Source organism: Macrotis lagotis, chromosome 3 (genome assembly GCF_037893015.1).
Source record: "Macrotis lagotis isolate mMagLag1 chromosome 3, bilby.v1.9.chrom.fasta, whole genome shotgun sequence".
In the NCBI taxonomy this organism is placed as follows: Eukaryota; Metazoa; Chordata; class Mammalia; order Peramelemorphia; family Peramelidae; genus Macrotis; species Macrotis lagotis.
In genome coordinates, this window is record NC_133660.1 from 284,172,246 (window position 1) to 284,189,023 (window position 16,778).

The following is a 16,778-nucleotide window of genomic DNA, read 5'->3' on the forward strand; positions in this document are numbered from 1 at the left end:
TGTTAAATAAAGAGATTGGATTTGATGGTCTCTATGATATGCCAAGTAGCCAACAGAGGCATTGAGGGTGAGATCACTCTGGTACAGTTGAAGGAATACCAAAGGACCTTTAGAGAAAAAACACTGACTGTCTGAAACCCAGTGTTTCCATCTGTCAAATGGGGGGGGGGGATAGGGAGCTTTTAGGGCTAGGGCTTTGCTAACCTTTGGGAATGTGAGCCAGGGACTTAATGGGCACCTTTAGATCTCATCTTCCCCACAAGTAAATTGTGGGGTCATTAGAGGAGCTTTAAAAGTCCCATCCAAAGGTGACATTCTGTGTTAGAGAAATGAAAACATAAGGGTATTAGGGGAAAGTGATTTGTGAAAACCTAAAAATGTCAGTAATTCTGATTCGAATCACTTGTGCTTTCCCCAAAACACCTGTGGGGCAGGTGAGAGCCAGTAGGGGAGGAAACTCTGAACTCAGCCCCTAGGACCTCTGTCCATTAGCCTGGTACTTGAGCCAGAGATGGTGGTGAGAGGGGCATTCTACCCACTGGGTAAAGAAATTGAGTTGGTCAAGGACTGAGGAAGGCTGGGGAGACAGAAACGCCTGAAGAATGGGGAATGACTGGCCCCAAAGAGGTTGGAGCAGAAAAGACCAGGAGCTGAGTCACAAGTTGGCCCATCCTCAGCCTAGGGTGCCTAGGGGGTGGGGTGGGCTCGCAGACACCCTAACACTAAACCAGATCTTTAACGAAAAGCTAAACCAGAGGCTAACGAGGGCTAAGCCAGGACTTAAACTGCCCCCAGCGCCAGGAGCTGAAGGACTGGGGGAGAAGGGGGCCAAAAGATCCGCCCCACCCCCAACGCCACCCCTTCAAACCAGCCCCCAAACCAGAGTTAAACCTAAGCTTAAACACAATTAAAACTATTTTCTAAAAACCAAATGACAAATGCAGCAAACTCAGAGGGTTAAACCGACCCCCAGATCAGTTAAAAAGCAAAACCAACCAATTCAGCCGGCCCCTGGTGTGAATTCTGAGGTGTGCCCGGTCAGCCAGTGGGCACAATGATCAAAGTGGAGCATTTTGGCTGTCAGTCAAGTGAGGTCCCTTTAACATTTATCCATGTCGGTGCTTGGCTTCCATCTGGGGGGGCAGAGACCTTGCTCCCCCTGGTCCTGGGGCCCTGGGATGAGGGAGGCAGGCTGGTGCCCTCCTCCCTGCACTATGGGGAAAGAAGGTTCAGAGGGCATGGATTGGAGGGGAAGGGTGGCCTCCTATTCCCCTTGTCCATCTGCCTGTCAGTCTCTCAGTCTCTCTCTGTCTCTGATTTTACCTCTGACTCTATTTCTGTTTCTCTGTCTCTGGCTCTCAGACTGCCTCTCCCTCACTGTCTCTATCTCTCTGGCTCGATCTCTGGCACTGTCTCTCTTTCTCTGACTCTGTGTCTCTGGCACTGTCTGTCTCTCTGACTCACTGTCTCTGTCCCTGTCTCTATATCTCTGTGTCTGTCTCTTTTTTGTCTCTCTCTCTCTCTCTCTCTCTCTCTCTCTCTCTCTCTCTCTCTCTCTCTCCCCTTTTTCCTTCCCTTTCTTCTTATGCTCTTGTTCCCATGTTTTGTCTCTTTCTGACTTCCTCTTGTTGCTCCTCTGACTTTCCTGGTTTTACACTTTGGGAGAGTTCCAAGGGCCCAGGAACTGGCAGGACACATTGTGGGCTGGCCAGAGACCTGGGTAAAATCCCTTCATTTCTCTGGGCCTCAGTCCCCTCATTTGTAAAATGAGGGGATTGGATTAAGTGTCTCTAAGATACCTTCCAGCTCTTCCTCTGTTCTGTGATCCTGAGATGGGGTCCCAACTGCTATAGGGTTAGGAAGGCAAAGGTAATGAGTAAGAGAGGCCACTAGCAAAGGAAGGAGAAGAAATGGGGTAGGGGATGGAGGGAGGGAAAGGCATGAGATGAAGAGTGAACAGAAGGGAAAGAGGATGAGCCTGGGGGGTGAGAGCCCACCTCTACCCAGGCTTCACGTATGTTCGGGTTCCCCTCTCCTCTGGGGACTCTGCAGGCTCAGCTAGGGTGGGGATAAGGGGCTGGAGCTGACAAGGATTTTCCCTTCGGTTGTTTGTCCTTGGCCCTCTCCCTGGTCCCCCTGCACCTCCCCCTGCCCTGTCCTCTGCCCTCCTTGTCTTTGCTTCTCTCTGGTCTCCTACCATTCACTTTCTTTACCTCTCCTTGGTACCCCTTCGGCCCTCTTGTTTCTCCCTGATCTCCTGCCATCCCCTTTTCATCCTGAATTTTCCCTACTTCACGCTACACTCTTTCTCAAACTGCCCACTTTCTTCCCCATGCCATCTGCTGATTTGCCATCTTTTTCTGCTCCCTGTCTCTTCCTCCATGGCTTTGCTCCCTCCACTCCTGCCTCTGCCTTTGTTCTTCTCCTTCCCTGGTCCCATTCCCTATCTTACCTCTCCTCCCCCACCCCCTCCTTTGATCCCCCCTCCCCTCTCCTGCCAGGCCGTCAGCTGACCATCTTCAACAGCCAGGCTGCCATCAAGATTGGGGGCCGGGACCAGGGCCGCCCCTTCCAAGGCCAGGTGTCTGGCCTCTACTACAATGGGCTCAAGGTGCTGGCCCTGGCCGCCGAGAGCGACCCCAATGTGCGGACTGAGGGCCACCTGCGCCTGGTGGGGGAGGGGCCGTCCGTGCTGCTGAGTGCGGAGACCACAGCCACCACCCTGCTAGCCGACATGGCCACCACCATCATGGAGACCACCACCACCATGGCCACTACCACCACGAGGAGGGGCCGCTCCCCCACCCTGCGAGACAGCACCACCCAGGTGAGTTTGAGTTGGGGCTACAGGGTTTCTAGAGGGGTGGAGAGGAGGAGAAACAGAAGTCTCTGCCCATGTGAAAGGTTGCCTTTCAAGACCAAGGTACTCTGTGGGCAAGGGATAGAGTTGGGAAGTACAGTGATGCCATTGCCATGACCATTCTTCCTTTGGGAAGGAGGGGTACCCTTCAGGTGAGTGAGAGGTAGTGGGATGGGGAGGGCAAAGCAACTCTGGTACAGTAGAACAGGCAGCTGACTCTGCTACTTGCCACATAGTTGTGTGGCCCTGGGCAAGTCATTTAACCATCCCAGACCTCAGCTTCTCCATCTGTAACAATTATAGCTAACTACAGAAAGTCTTACTAATTTTATATCCAACTGACCTGCAGGAGACTGAAACGTTCAGCTACTGGAACCAAGAAAATATTTACATACACCATCTCATTTGACTGAGCTAGGAAAATTCCAGCATTCCTATTTTACAGAGGAGGAAACGGAGGTTTAGAGATGACAAGTGACTTCCCTACCCAAAGTTATGTAGTGACAAAGAGAAAAGTCCTTCTTGCCTCTGTTAATTGTGTCCTTGATTCCATCCCTAGATCCCCTAGGAACTTACTCCTGTGATCATTCACTCTTTCTTACTATTTTTGGGGGTCCTCAAACATATGCACATCTCTTCCATCCTTTAAAAAAAACCAACCCTGCGCTAAACCTTGCCAATTCCCTCAAGTCTTGCTTCTACGGTCTCCTCCCATTCACTGCCAGTCTCCTAGAAAGAGTTATCTCTACTTTGCCTCTACTTACTCTTCCCCCTGTTACATCTCAACCCTTGCAATTAGGCTTCAGTATTGGAGTAGTGAAACGCCTTTGGCTAAGGTTACCCCTCATGTCTTAACTGCCAGACCTGACTTTGGCCAAGGTTGCTGGTCATGTCTTAACTGCCCAATCTAATTGCACTTTCTCAGTTCTCATCCTTGTTGCTCTCTCAGCATCAGCCCACATCACCGACTGTACTCACTTTTCCCCTCTCACTCTCCCTTCCCTTGACCTCCATGATCCTTTTCTCTCTTGGTTTTCCTTATTTCTCTCTGCCCACTCCTTCTTGGTCCCCTTTGTTCTGTCTTCTAAGCATGGCTGTTCCCCCAGGTCTCTTTCATACATCTTCAGGCTTTGTTGACTCTTTTGCTTGATCCATGAAGATGACGACCACATCAACCTAGTCCTTTCTTTTCTTAGCTCCTGCTCCACGACTTCTGTTCCTTATTCAACACCTCAACTTTGGTGTCTAATATCTCTAAGTTAACATGTACATGCAGAGCTCATTAGCCTCCTTCCCTAAACCTGTTCCTCCTCTAAATTGCCCCTTTTTTTTTATTGAGAACACCATTGCCTTTCTAGTAACTGAGTTTTGTCATTGTGGATTCATCCTGGATCTTTCCCCACTTCCCATCTCCAATCAGTGACCTTGCTCCAATCATTCTTTCTCCACTTTATCTCACTCTTCTGTCCCTTTCTATTCACTCACATGGCCACCCCCTAGATCTGCTCCATATCATCTCCTAACTCCATTATTTAAATCATCTGTTAGCTGGTATCCTTTCTTCTAATGTTTGCCCCTTCTAATCGGATCTCATCAGTCACCCAGGTGATCATCACAGATCTGACCATATCATTCTCTTGCTCAAAAATCTTCAGGGACTCCCTATGATAAAATATATTTAGCCCCTCACAACCAGGCTACACCTTCTTTCCCAGCTTTATATCACATGAGTTATTTTCATGGACTTTTCAATCCAGTCAGATTTGGAGGCCCACCCCTTCTCCCTCCAGTGAGAAGTGCCTTGTACAGGCTGTTGTCCACTCTTGCCTCACTGGTACCTCCTGGATTGCCTTGTTCTCTCACAGGGGATCTCTGGAGTTAAGAGATGAAGGGGGGCCTCCAGGATCACACAATTAGGAAGTAGCAAATAAGATGAGAAGGCAGGCCTTCTCAGCCTCAGGTTACACCTCTCAGTTGCCTGTATAGACTTATCTGGGCTTAGGGAGAAGGACCTCCTGAATTTTTTCCAATTGGGGTTCATCACTTAGTCATTCCAGAGTTTCCAAAGCAGATTCTAGGGAGCTGGCTCATTGTCCTTGAGTCCTATGCCTGCAATTCAGAGACGTTCCAGGGGAGCAAGGATTCTTGACCAGTTCAATGCCCTGAGCTTCCTGGTCAGTAGTGTAGTGTATAGTATAGTGTAGTCTAGTCTATAATTCTGAGAAGAATTATATTTGTAAATGTATAAATTAATAAGGAAAATATCTGTTGAAATACAGGGATTTAAAAAAAATCTCTTTTTCACAAAAGCAGTCTTGGACCCCAGGTCTAAGACCTGGAAGGATGTTCAGAGCCATATTCCACTTAAACTAGGAGGGATCCTAGAGCATTGAATGTCAGTAGGGTGGAGGAGAAACGTTAGATCATAAAATATTGGCGTTGGCAGTGGGTGGGGTAGGACTTTAAGAACATGGAATGTCAGAACCAGGAGAGACCTTAGGACAGAAAATTTCAAAGCTAGAAAAGAACACTAGAACAGAGAATGTCAGAGCTGAGAAGGACCTGGAATGTTAGAATCAGGAGGAATCCTGAAAAGTGGTGCAATAACAGAACAGGGAACCAGCATTTACATATTCACATAGGATAAATACTTTATGATATCTTTTTATTTCACTTGAAAAATAAGATTAACTTGGACACATTTGCAAGATTTGGTACCCGAGACCCATTTCTGGAAGACCCATCCAGATATGATATTGTATATACCTTACTGAAAAGAATCATAATAGGTAAAATTGGGATAAGGAGAACAAAGGACAGGGTAATGTGAACTATTAAGATATTTTCATATTAGGAATAGTAGGAGCTGGGTGGGTATTAGAGCTGGAGAAGCCCAGTGGAAAGAATCAGAGTGAAAATGCAGATAGAATTATAATTGTCATTGGAGTATGTTCTAGATGAAGTGGATAGAAAACGGAAAGGAATGAGTTTAGGACAGATCAGAAGCCCAGCAGAGAGATGTGACATGGTAGCAAGGATGCACTTCAATCTAGACATCTGTTGGAACTTCCTCTCCTTCTTCCCAATGAAGAGTAACCGATTTTTTTTTTGTCTTGACTTAATGACAATTTTCTTCTTTGAAAGAGAGGAAACAACAAAGGGGCTTTTTAGTCTAAATCTGCTTTTCACCAAAAAGGAGAAATTGGTTGTTGGGGTAGAAAAGAGAGAAACATTGAAGGCAAGAGGTCACTGTATCTTGGAGCTTGTGATAAAGAAAACGAATTTGTTCAATATCTCCCCATATTTAGTGAGAGCAGATATCAAAGGGTTCCAAAGCAGGATAGTAACATACTTTGTTCTCTATGACAATTAGTCCAGGAAGCTCTAAAAAATGAAATTCCAAAGATGATAATTATGATAAGGAAAAAAGGGAGTTCACTAAGGAGGTCCATGTTTTACCAGGTGCCCCCAATCATATAATGATACAGACATCAACATACATAGGTGCTTATTATATGGATATAAGCTGTTATCTATCATCTGTCTCTCTTTTTATCTATCTGTTCATTCAATCAGAAAGGAGCAGTTTTTAGAAAGGAGGGTGATCAAAGAAAAAAGATGAAACTCCTTCTCAAGGTGAATAAGATAATGATAACAGATGGAAAAGAAAAGGCTGGACTGGTCAATTCTCATTTTGCTTGTTTTCTCTGCCAAATAAATAGCATTTTTTGGATTGTAAAGGATGAAGTAGCATTAATAGGGACCTCCTGCCCAAGATCAATAAGACTCTAGGATCAGGACTCTCAGGCGCCCTTTGAGGAGTTCAAATCCCTCCACCCAAGTGAACATTCCTCAATTTTTGACAAAACAAGAAAATATAATTGCTTAATTGCCATCAGTGACCCCTGAAAGATCATGAAGAACAGAGGAGATGCAGCCAGACCAAAGAAGGGCAAATATTCCATTTTACAAATCAAAGGGTAGAGGATGAAATTTGAAAGACAACAATGCAATAGGCCAGTGGGTTTGCTTTGGATTCCTAGCAAAATTCTAGGATGTTTTATTAAAGGGATTATTAGTGTCTACCTGGAAAGGGCAGCTGTAAAAATGAAAAGCGAACATGTTCAAGTAGACTGACATTAGTCCTTTGTTTTACAGGGGAACTAAAGCCCTAAATTGGGACCATGTTGTGGGAAAGAGTTTATCTGGAATTTATCAAAGCATTTGATTCTATGTCTCATGCCATTCTTGGGGGAGGGATAATGACTGGCCTAGATACTAATATAAATAGATAGATTTGGAGCTGATTGATTGACTGGAACCCAAGGGGTGGGATGTCAGCTTGGAAGAAAGTCTCTAATCAATGCATCAGAAATCTGTACTTCATTTTCTCATATTCTGCTGCTTACCAATTTGATCAATGATTCAGATAAAGACATAGGTGACATGCTGATCAAGGTCTTTGATAATTCAAATCTGGGAAAAAACAACCACCCACTAGAATCTAGATTCCAAACTCTCTCAATTAGCTAGAATTTGGACTGAATTAAATGTGATGAATTTTAATAGGGATAAATATCAAGTCTCACATGGGTTCAAAAATCAATCTCACAAGGTCAAAATGAGGGAGACTTGATTAGATGGGAGCTGTTGGGGGTTTTGTTATCATGATTTTGGGTTTTAAGTGAGGAAACATATCAATGTTGATTGAAATAGATGGTCCCTTTGGAGATCCATTGATTCTGTCACTGTAGGTTTGCCATAAGTTGTCAATGCAATGTAGTCATCAAAGAAAGAACTGAGGGGCACAGAGGCCATCCTCTGCCCTCTTCAGGCCTACTCTGACTGAAGGATCATTTTGGGGTCTGGGAATATTTTAGAAAGGATGTTGGAGTGTCCAGAGAATGAGAGCCAGGATGATGAATGAAAAGGTCTCACCCTTGTGTCCTCTAAGGATCTGTTGAAGGTGGAATATGAAAGTTCTCTTCAACTATTTGAAGGAGATTTGACTTAGTCTGTATGTCCCAGAGAGCAGAACTGGGAGCAGCAGCTGAGAGGGAAAGAGAGTTACAAAGACAAATTTAAAGGGGGGGGGACTTCCTAAGAGCTATTCAAAAGTAGTAAAAGATGCCCTTGGCGATAGTGGACTCCTGTTCCCTGTGGGCCTTTCAACACTTCAAGTCATCAGTCACATGTTTGGTGACTACTTGATGAGGATGTAATGTAAGGAAGTCTTTTTCCGGTATAGATAAAGTCAGACAGTCTCTGGGATCTCATGCAACTCTAAAATTCTATGATGTTGCTCCCCTAGAATGGAGGATGTCCGCCTTGAGGGACCCCATAATTTATACTATCAGCACTATAAGGACACTGAAACAAAAAAAACCCATAAAATGTCTAAGCTGGAACTTAGAATGTCAACCCCAGAAATAGTCTCAGAACATAGAGCTAGGAGCAAGCATGTGCTAGTAAATGTTTATTAGTCTGTAGATCCACAAAATGAGACATTAAAAACCTGACTTGTGGGGCAGCTGGGTGGTGATCACCAGTCCTGGAGTCAGGAGGACCTGAGTTCAAATGTGACCTCAGACACTTAATTGCCTAGGTACGTGACCTTGGGCAAGCCACTTAACCCCCTTGCCTTAAATAAAATTTTTAAAAATTTAAAAAACCCTGATTTGTAGGGCTTGCCAATTTTTGAGGTGTAAACACTCACACTGGAAATTTAACAATCAGCTCTCTAGATTGGAGCCATCTCAGCTAACCCCTGGCTGGGAGAAACAGTAAACCATAGAATATAGAACGGCAGAACTGGGAGGAACCTGAGGGAATAGAAGGCCAGAGCTGTGAGCAACATTAGAATATAGACTAGAGAATGCCAGAGCCGGAGGGCCCTTAGCGATCATCTCCTCCAGCTGCATCATTTTGAAGAGGCTGAAATGGAGATGAATGATGACTCCGTTGGTCACTCGGCATGTGTCCGGTGTAGAGGTTTTTCCCAGCATACTCAATCACATCTTAGCCTTTGGGGTTTGACCCTCTTGTCCCCACTCCCTCCTCTGCCCCCCAGCTTCAAGACCATCCTGCACCTCCCCTCTGTCTGATCTCCACCCTCAGAGTATGTGAGTGTGGGAGAGAGATGGAGGAGAAGCTGCTAGGTGAGGCAGATGGACCTGGATCTATAGCAGGCCTGCCATCCAGAGCCAGCCCTCAATGGTGTCTGACTGGAGGGCTGGCCTAGGGCCATTTTTCTACAGGAAGCAAAGGTAGCTACAGTGGACAGATGGTCCCACTTAGGTTGGAGCTGTGGGGGGAGGGGCAGCAGTTCTGCAGCCATCTGAGAGAGGGAAGGAGGGAAGGAGGGAAGGAGGGAAGGAGGGCAGAGTCAAGACCCCCTTCCTCCCCAGGATAAGCAGAGCCTAGATCTTGCCGAAGATAGAAAAGACAGTGCTCGGGTGAGCCAGTGGGACAGTTGTGGGGTGGGGAACTCAGATCTGGAGAGGACCAGGTGATGGAGACCTGGTGATGGGCTTGGCCTTGGAAGAGGATAGAGCAAGGGCATTTAGAGGTCATGGGCTTGAGGGAGGGACAACACTGGGCTAGCCTCCCTTACGTCCTCCATTTCCATCCGTCTGCCCCCCCCCCCATAGCCAATTCTCCCCATCTGCTCTTTTCCTCCCTCCAGGTGTTCCCACTTGCCTCTCCTCCAGGCTCCCCCTCCTCCTGCTTCCAGGCTCCCCATCTTGGGATGCTGGGTGCTTGATATTCGGGTCCTAGTCTCCCTCAAGCTGCTGCCTCCCCACCCCTTCCCTCCAAGACACACATGCGCTGGGGGTTTCTATTACTCTGGGATCAGACATGAAGGAGAGAAAATGCTGACAAAGTCGGCTCTGGTTGTCACGGCAACCAGAGCCCTAATTAGTGTGTGCGGCCTGGTTCTCTCCAGCTTGGAGAGGGGGAGGGGAAGGGGAAAGGGAAGAGGAAGGGAGGAGGAAGAGCCAAGGAAGGGATGGGGCCCCTCAGAGTCAGGAGGGAGAGCTGGGCCATGCTGCATTCTCTTCTATCCCCTCCACCCTCCCTCCCTGTTTGCCTCAAATCCGGAGGACGGGGATGTCTTCTTGTCACCCCACCCCTCTATAGTCCCTTTTCCCTGAGGTTGTACTCAAGAGACCTTATTCTCCAAGGCTGGTTCCATCCTTTGGCTAGAGGCCTGACCCAGGCATTCTCCTGCCCTCTCCCACTCAGAGGGGCCACAGACTGTCAGTGAGGGAAGAGACTTGAGAATGTAGATTGTAGAATGTCAGAGTGTGTGGGGGGGTAATTTACAAAATAAACCGATTGACATTAAGAAGTCATCTCTGGAAACCCTTCATTTTTATGGAGGAGAAGGGGTTGCCCCGAGTCACCACTCGGCTTTCTGGTTCCAAGGCTGGCAACTTTTCACTCTGCCAGGCTATCTCATCAAGTTCCTCCCCCCTTCCCCCATCCCCCTCAAACTCTAGGGTTATACAACTGGAAAAGCACCTCATCCCTTGCCTTAAGCCTGCTTAGGGTTTGCCTAGAAAGCACTAACCTGTTCTGGGGTTCCTTTTCTCCCTATTTCCCCCATTCTTGTCCCCTCAGAACACAGATGACCTCCTGGTAGCATCAGCAGAGTGCCCGAGTGATGATGAAGACCTGGAGGAGTGTGAGCCTAGTACTGGTGAGTGTCTCTCCCCCCTCCCCCTGGGGACCCCTGTCTTCTGACTCATCTGGGAGGAGGGGGCGACCATCCCTATATCACCCCAGGCCCCCCAAGAACTGGGACCCTACCCAAAGGGATGACTGCTAGGTCTGAACTTTCTCTGACATCCCCAGCCCACTTCCCTTTTAGGACAAGGACCCAAATCCAGTCCCACTCCCACCGACGGCCCCATCCCCCTCAACCACCTCCTTGTACAGGTGGCAAACAGGCCCCCAGTGGAGCAAGTGCTCCAGCCCCTGTTGGAGGATGTGGGATTTGCCCTCCCATTTCTGGGATATGTAGTTTGTGCTAGGCCAAAGCTTAAGTAGACTGGGAGGGTAGAAAGGAGAAATCTCCAGAGATGCTGAACTACAACTCCCATGAGTCCTTGTGTGAAGGAGGGTGGTGAGGGCTGGGATGAACTCCCATCATTCCCTGAGAGAAGGACCTCTCCTATGAACCTTTGAGGATCTGAGGGATGGAAGGTCCTCAGTGTCCAGGATGGTTCTTGGGGGTCTGGGGGCTGTGGAATAACACCAGCCTTCAAGAGAGGGTCAACAGTTGTCTTTAGGGATATGAAAGCTCCTCTCAGTTCTCTGGGAGAAGACTACCAGTTCCAACAGCTGCAGGGGAGCTGGGATGTCCAGGCTTGCCCACCCACTCTCTGCCCCCCCCCAAAAGTTCCCCTAGTCATTGGAAATAAAACTCAGAGTAGAGACAGTAAACTCACATGTAGCCAGTTGGGCTGGGCCCTAGACGGACAGACCAATCTAGTACATTGGCACTCTTCCCAGGGCAAGCCCAAGATGGGGTCCCTGCCCTCAGAGGGCTTACCTGCCAGCTCCATATAAGGATATTTGCAACATTAAAACATTAGCAAAGAACAGAATAAGTCAACAATGACAGAGTTTGGTGAAGCATACGATCCTGGATCACTGGACTGTGTTTCTTGGTCTGGGGGCAACAGTAAAAATGGAGATAAATAACCACCATATTGATGATGCTTTGAAGCCAGCAACGTGTTTTATAGACATGGTCTCTTTGGAAGTCTCCTGAATTCTCATAATAACTCAGAAAGGAGAGAGCTCATGGAAACCTTCCTGGAGGAGGAGGGCCTCAAAGCAGTCAGTTATGAGCATTTATGAGCTTCCTATCTTCCAGGCACCATACTGGTATTTAAAGGATTTGTATTGGGAAGAGAAGCTATGACAGGAGTAAAGAATGTCATGAACAAAGATGCGGATCGTGAATGCGTTGGGTGTTGAGACTGGTACTAAGCGGGTGGATGGTTTGGCTAGGGAAAGAGTGGCATTGTCTGAGTAGAACTGGGTCAGAGGATGGAGAGCCTTGAATATCAGCCTGGTTTAGACTTGGTCTTAGAGGCAATGAGGAGCCAGTGAAGATTCTAAAGAGGGAAGGGATGTGGTTAAAGTGTTGTTTCAGGAAGACTACTCTGGTGGTATAGGCAGGACAGATCATTTGGGGTAAAAGAGAGAGAGACTAGAGGCAAGGAAACTAGTATGGAAATGATGGTAGCAGGCCAGGATTAAGAAATGAGACTCTGAATCAGGGTGGTATCAGTGGACACTAAAAAGGAAACAAAGGCAACTAAACATCTTCCTAAGGAAGAAAGTGAGTAAGCCTTTGATCTGGTGAAATGTAAGTTCTCTGAGGGCTAGGACTTGTTGCCATCTTTCCCCTAGTACCTTTATCCCATGGAATTCATGTTCAAAGAAATATTTACCAAATTGACCAGCCTACTGACAATGGGCATCTCCAGATTTATCTAGTCTTGTCCTCAGAAATCATCCTTCATCGGTTGGCAGGACCATCCTCAAAGCCCTTTCAGTGTGGTGGGATTTGTCAGAGTTGATGTTCTGTTATGTCATAACTTTCAAGAACCCAGTGCTTCCTCTGCACCACAGTGCAACGCTGAGATAATAAGATATATTACTCAGCCTAGTTCTTGGCTCTTAGGAGATGCCTGAATTAAATTGAGAATAAGACTGGATCAGATTTGCTAGTCAATTGAATTTGGGGGAGAAAGAGAAGGAAGAGTTAAAGATGACTCCAAGAATTCCAGCCTGGATAATAGGGAGAATTGAAAGTATTCATGCTTAAGCAACCTTTATTAGACACTGACTGTGTACAGAGCAGGGTTGGTGGTGATACAATTTAGTTAGGGCAGTCTCTTTCCACATAGAAGTTAAAAGCTGATAGGGGATTCACAGTGAAGAGTTTAACAAATATTCATTGAGTTTCTCTTGTGCACAAGTAGCCTGGGTTGATGTTGGGTTGGGACAATGGTGGGATGTCCAGGTCTAACCGTCCAGCTGTTATAGAGTGAGAGGTCATCTGATTCATACCCCCCCATTTTTAAAAGTAGTAAAATAAGGGACAGCTAGGTGAGGCAGTGGATAGAGCACTAACCCTGGAGTCAGGAGGACCCGAGTTCAAATCTGACCTCAGACACCTAATAATTGCCTAGCTGTGTGACCTTGGACAAGTCACTCTTAACCCCATTGTCTTAAAAAAATAAAAAAAATTTTTAAAAAGAAGTCTTTAAAAAAATAAAAGGAGTAAAATGAGATCCAAAATGGATAGGTGACTTGTCTAAAGTCATACATGTCAGATATGGCAAAACCAGGGCCTGCCTCTTGGTCCTCTGACTCCAAGTTCAACTCAGTCCTTTTGTCCTGGTTATCTAGAGATGGGTTTATAGCAATTTCAATCATTCATAGCAGAAAAGGCCTTTAAACTGCTGGAATGATGTGAAAAGAGAACAGGCTTCATTTTGTAAGACAGGCATTGTAGGAGAGCATCATTTCATACCCAATTCTAACAAGCCTGAAGATCCTCTTTCCACAATAGATGAGAAGCCATAAATCAGAAGCAAGCAAGGAGAGCCCAATGTGGCCATAGCTGATGAGAAGCCAGAACTGGCAGTCAGACAGGGAGAAGAAAGGGATTCAGTGGAGAAAAGTGCAGCAGTCTGGGGCCATTTCATTTTGAGACAAACAATCATCCTCACCACGATAAGCCTAAGGGCTTCTCTCTATTTCAGCACAATATCAATGATAATTGATGTTCAAAGCCATGAATGAGAGTATGTGAGCATCTTTATAGAGAGAGAGAGAACAGAGCACTGCCAAATGAACATTGAAGAAAGTTGATCTTTGAGGAGTGGGAGGAGGGAGAGAGAGAACAGAACCCGAGGCAAAGAGGAAGCAGAAGAATCTGGGTGTTGGAGGGGCCTTGGAACACAGGGTCTGGTCAATCCTTTGTTCTCAATACCATCGGGAAGGAGATATCTTCACATGCAAATGGAGTGGGTTTCAGTGAAGCATAAGGGTCTGATGATTGACTGAATGGCGTTTAGCATTCAGGGACATTTCCCCTGTTCCGGATCTAGAGGCATCTCTTGTACATGGGGGAGTGGCCTGCCGTCTTGGTCCGTGGATCTTCTCCAAGCATCTGGTTGAGGCATGTTCCTTGGCTTGAAGGAGGGGGGATAGGGAAAGGCTGGGTAGAGGGGAAAGAGAGAGGGACCAGACACTCCCCTTCAAGGATCTCTGCAGGGTCTGTATCTTCTCAGCTCAAGATAGCATCTTTTCTCCTGGAGCAGTTGGCTCATATAGATTATTGGCATCACAGAGGGCGGGGCTCTAGTAGGGGGGCATTGATGCCTTCTCAGCTGTTAAGGCTCAGTAACACCTCTCCCACTCAGTCCTTTTATAGAAGAGAGGATGAGAAGGGAGTCTAGGAGAGTAGAGAAAATCTCTACTTAGCAATGGGTTGGATGGGAAGAGAAGCTTTCCAATCATCAGATTCTCTTATTGTATGATGGACTTATCATCCCCTCCCTAGTGTGGAGAAAGCCCTGGAGACTTACACTAGAGGAATGTGCATCTTCCCTCTTCCCATCTGGTCCATCCTCAGATGCTGAGAGGCCCAATTCCAGCTTTGAATCTGGGGGTTCTTGGCTTTTTACAGATTCCTACCCGGACCTTCCCAGCTCCAATCAGCTGCTAGAGGCTCCTCTCAGCCCAGGCACAGCTCCTCCAATCCAGAGGCATTTACATCCACTGGATGATTAGGTTTCCTCAAAGATAAGGGGCACAAGGAGGGGCAGTGGTTGGTTCAAGGTTGCATAGCCATGAAGTAACAGGACTAGAATTGGCCATTGGTCTAGCTTCCAAATCTTTGTCTATACATGCACACACACACACACACACACACACACACACTATGTACACTGCTGAGCATGGCAAGCATCTTCCAAGTCATGTTTCTGGTGTTCTCACCAGCCTATAAGTCCCAGGGAGTGGCTGAGTCCCTGATGGACACATGAGACATACCAGGACTCCCACATCCCTTTCATCCTTTCCTGGGAACAGGGAAGCTCCAAACGAGAGCAGGCTATTTCCCCCTTCCCCCCAAAGCTGTGCACAAATGTGACGTCATATGGGTTAAACCCTTTAAGGTGTCTGTCCATTGTCATTGCTTCCCTTTCTCCTCGGTGCTAAGGTTGGTGGTGCCAGTGCTTATCAGGCAGATCCTCCTCTGGGGGGTGAATTATGTCCATCTTGTGAGCAGCCATGCCCTGTTGCTTCTTCTGGTTGTCTCAGCAGATGGGATAAAGGCAAAGAAGAGTCACAGTATGTCAGAGCTCAAAGGGTCTTCAGAGTTCACCTGGTCCAATGCCTTCATTTTACATCTGAGAAAACTGAAGCCCCAGAGGGGGAAGGGTATTAGCCGATTCAGGTCTGTAGCTCACCTCCCAGTTCTGAGATCACTCCCTGAATTAGGGGCAGATCTAGATCTGCAGTCCAGCTCCCAGGTCAGTGCTTCTTCCACCACTACTTTGGTGAAGAGAGAGACAAAGCTGTGAAGTCTTGGAATCAAAAGAGCTGTGAGGGGGCAGCTAGGTGATGTAGTGGATCAAGCACCAGCCCTGGAGTACTTGAGTTCAGATCCGACCTCAGACACTTAATAATGACCTAGCTGTGTGACCTTGGGCAAGCCACTTAGCCCCATTGCCTTGCAAAAACTGTAAAAAAAAAAGCTGTGAGATGGACCCAGTCAACCAATCAACAAGCCTTAGATCTTTCTTTGGAATTGACATTAGCATACAAAGAGAAAGTAAAAAACAGCCCCTGTCCTTAAGAAGTTTACACCCTAATGGAGGAGACAACACACTCACAAATATCATAGACAAGAGGGGACTAGAATGTTTGGGGACACCTGCAAAAAATGACTCCCACTGAGCCTTCTTTCCCTCTGGTTCTGGGCCAGATTGTTTTGGTGAGGGACAGCTTTCTTGGCTTTGGAAGAATTTTTTTTGGAGCTTTCAAGTGGAACACCCCCCCCCCCCCCAGGTCAGGTTCTCACTTTTCACTTTTCCCCTAGCCTTGGGGCAGCATCAGCCCAAGAGCATTAAGTCAGTTGTCAAAAGTCGATTTGCTTTAGCCTAATCTAGAAACATAGTTGAGCTGATCCGGATGACTTCCCAGGAATCCGTCCCAGGAACCCATCAAAACTGTGCCCTTTCCTCCCAAAGACTGGCCCTACCCTTGGCCTCAGGTGGAGACAAATTCTCACTGGCATATACTCTTGTATGCTCCAGCGGGGTCTCCTTTCATGTATGAGTTTGGCCAAATCACTGCTGAGCTTTCTTCCATCTTACAATTTTCATGATTCTGTTATTTTGAGCATATGGTCTGGCAGTTTTTTTTTATCCACAGGAGCTTAAACCACAGTTTAAGCCTGGGTTTGGTGAGCTCCTTCTGAAAGTCTTGGGAGTATTCTGACTCCATTCCTTAATCTTAATGTCTGATGTTTTGGGAGGAAGATGGAGAGACAGCAGAGAACCTGATTCTTCCCTGGTTTCATCTTAGTTACTGAAAGATGGCTTGGCCTGCTGGTCAACTGGTCAGCCCTTCTGACTCCGGCAAAGTACAGGATTTTGCATTTACTAGGCCTTTCGCAAATGCTTGGTGGATCATGTTAATTTGGGGAGAGAAAAAAACCATATCTACATTTTCAAAGCACCTGATCACTTTTGCTTCTGGGGTCCAGCTAGAGGCTGCCTCATAAATGAGGATTTGACTTCTTCCTCCCTGAGAGGCTGTAGCTATGGTGCAGAATGTTTTCAAAGGCCACATCCATTGCTCAGATCTTTAATTATGGAATTGC

The 16,778-nt window shown here is 46.8% G+C and overlaps 1 protein-coding gene across 8 annotated transcripts in view; it reads left to right on the forward strand.

Moving 5' to 3' along the window:
* The window catches only part of NRXN2 (neurexin 2), a 153,553-nt gene that overhangs the window by 115,729 nt on the left and 21,046 nt on the right, over positions 1-16,778 (forward strand). For 7 of the 8 annotated variants that reach the window (XM_074231151.1, XM_074231152.1, XM_074231153.1 and 4 more), the window contains 2 exons: positions 2,502-2,827; positions 10,484-10,562. In XM_074231151.1, the coding sequence (XP_074087252.1) occupies positions 2,502-2,827; positions 10,484-10,562 (405 nt within the window). Of the gene's footprint in view, positions 1-2,501; positions 2,828-10,483; positions 10,563-13,454; positions 13,712-16,778 lie in introns of those variants that run through there. The other variant, XM_074231154.1, reaches the window with a different exon arrangement.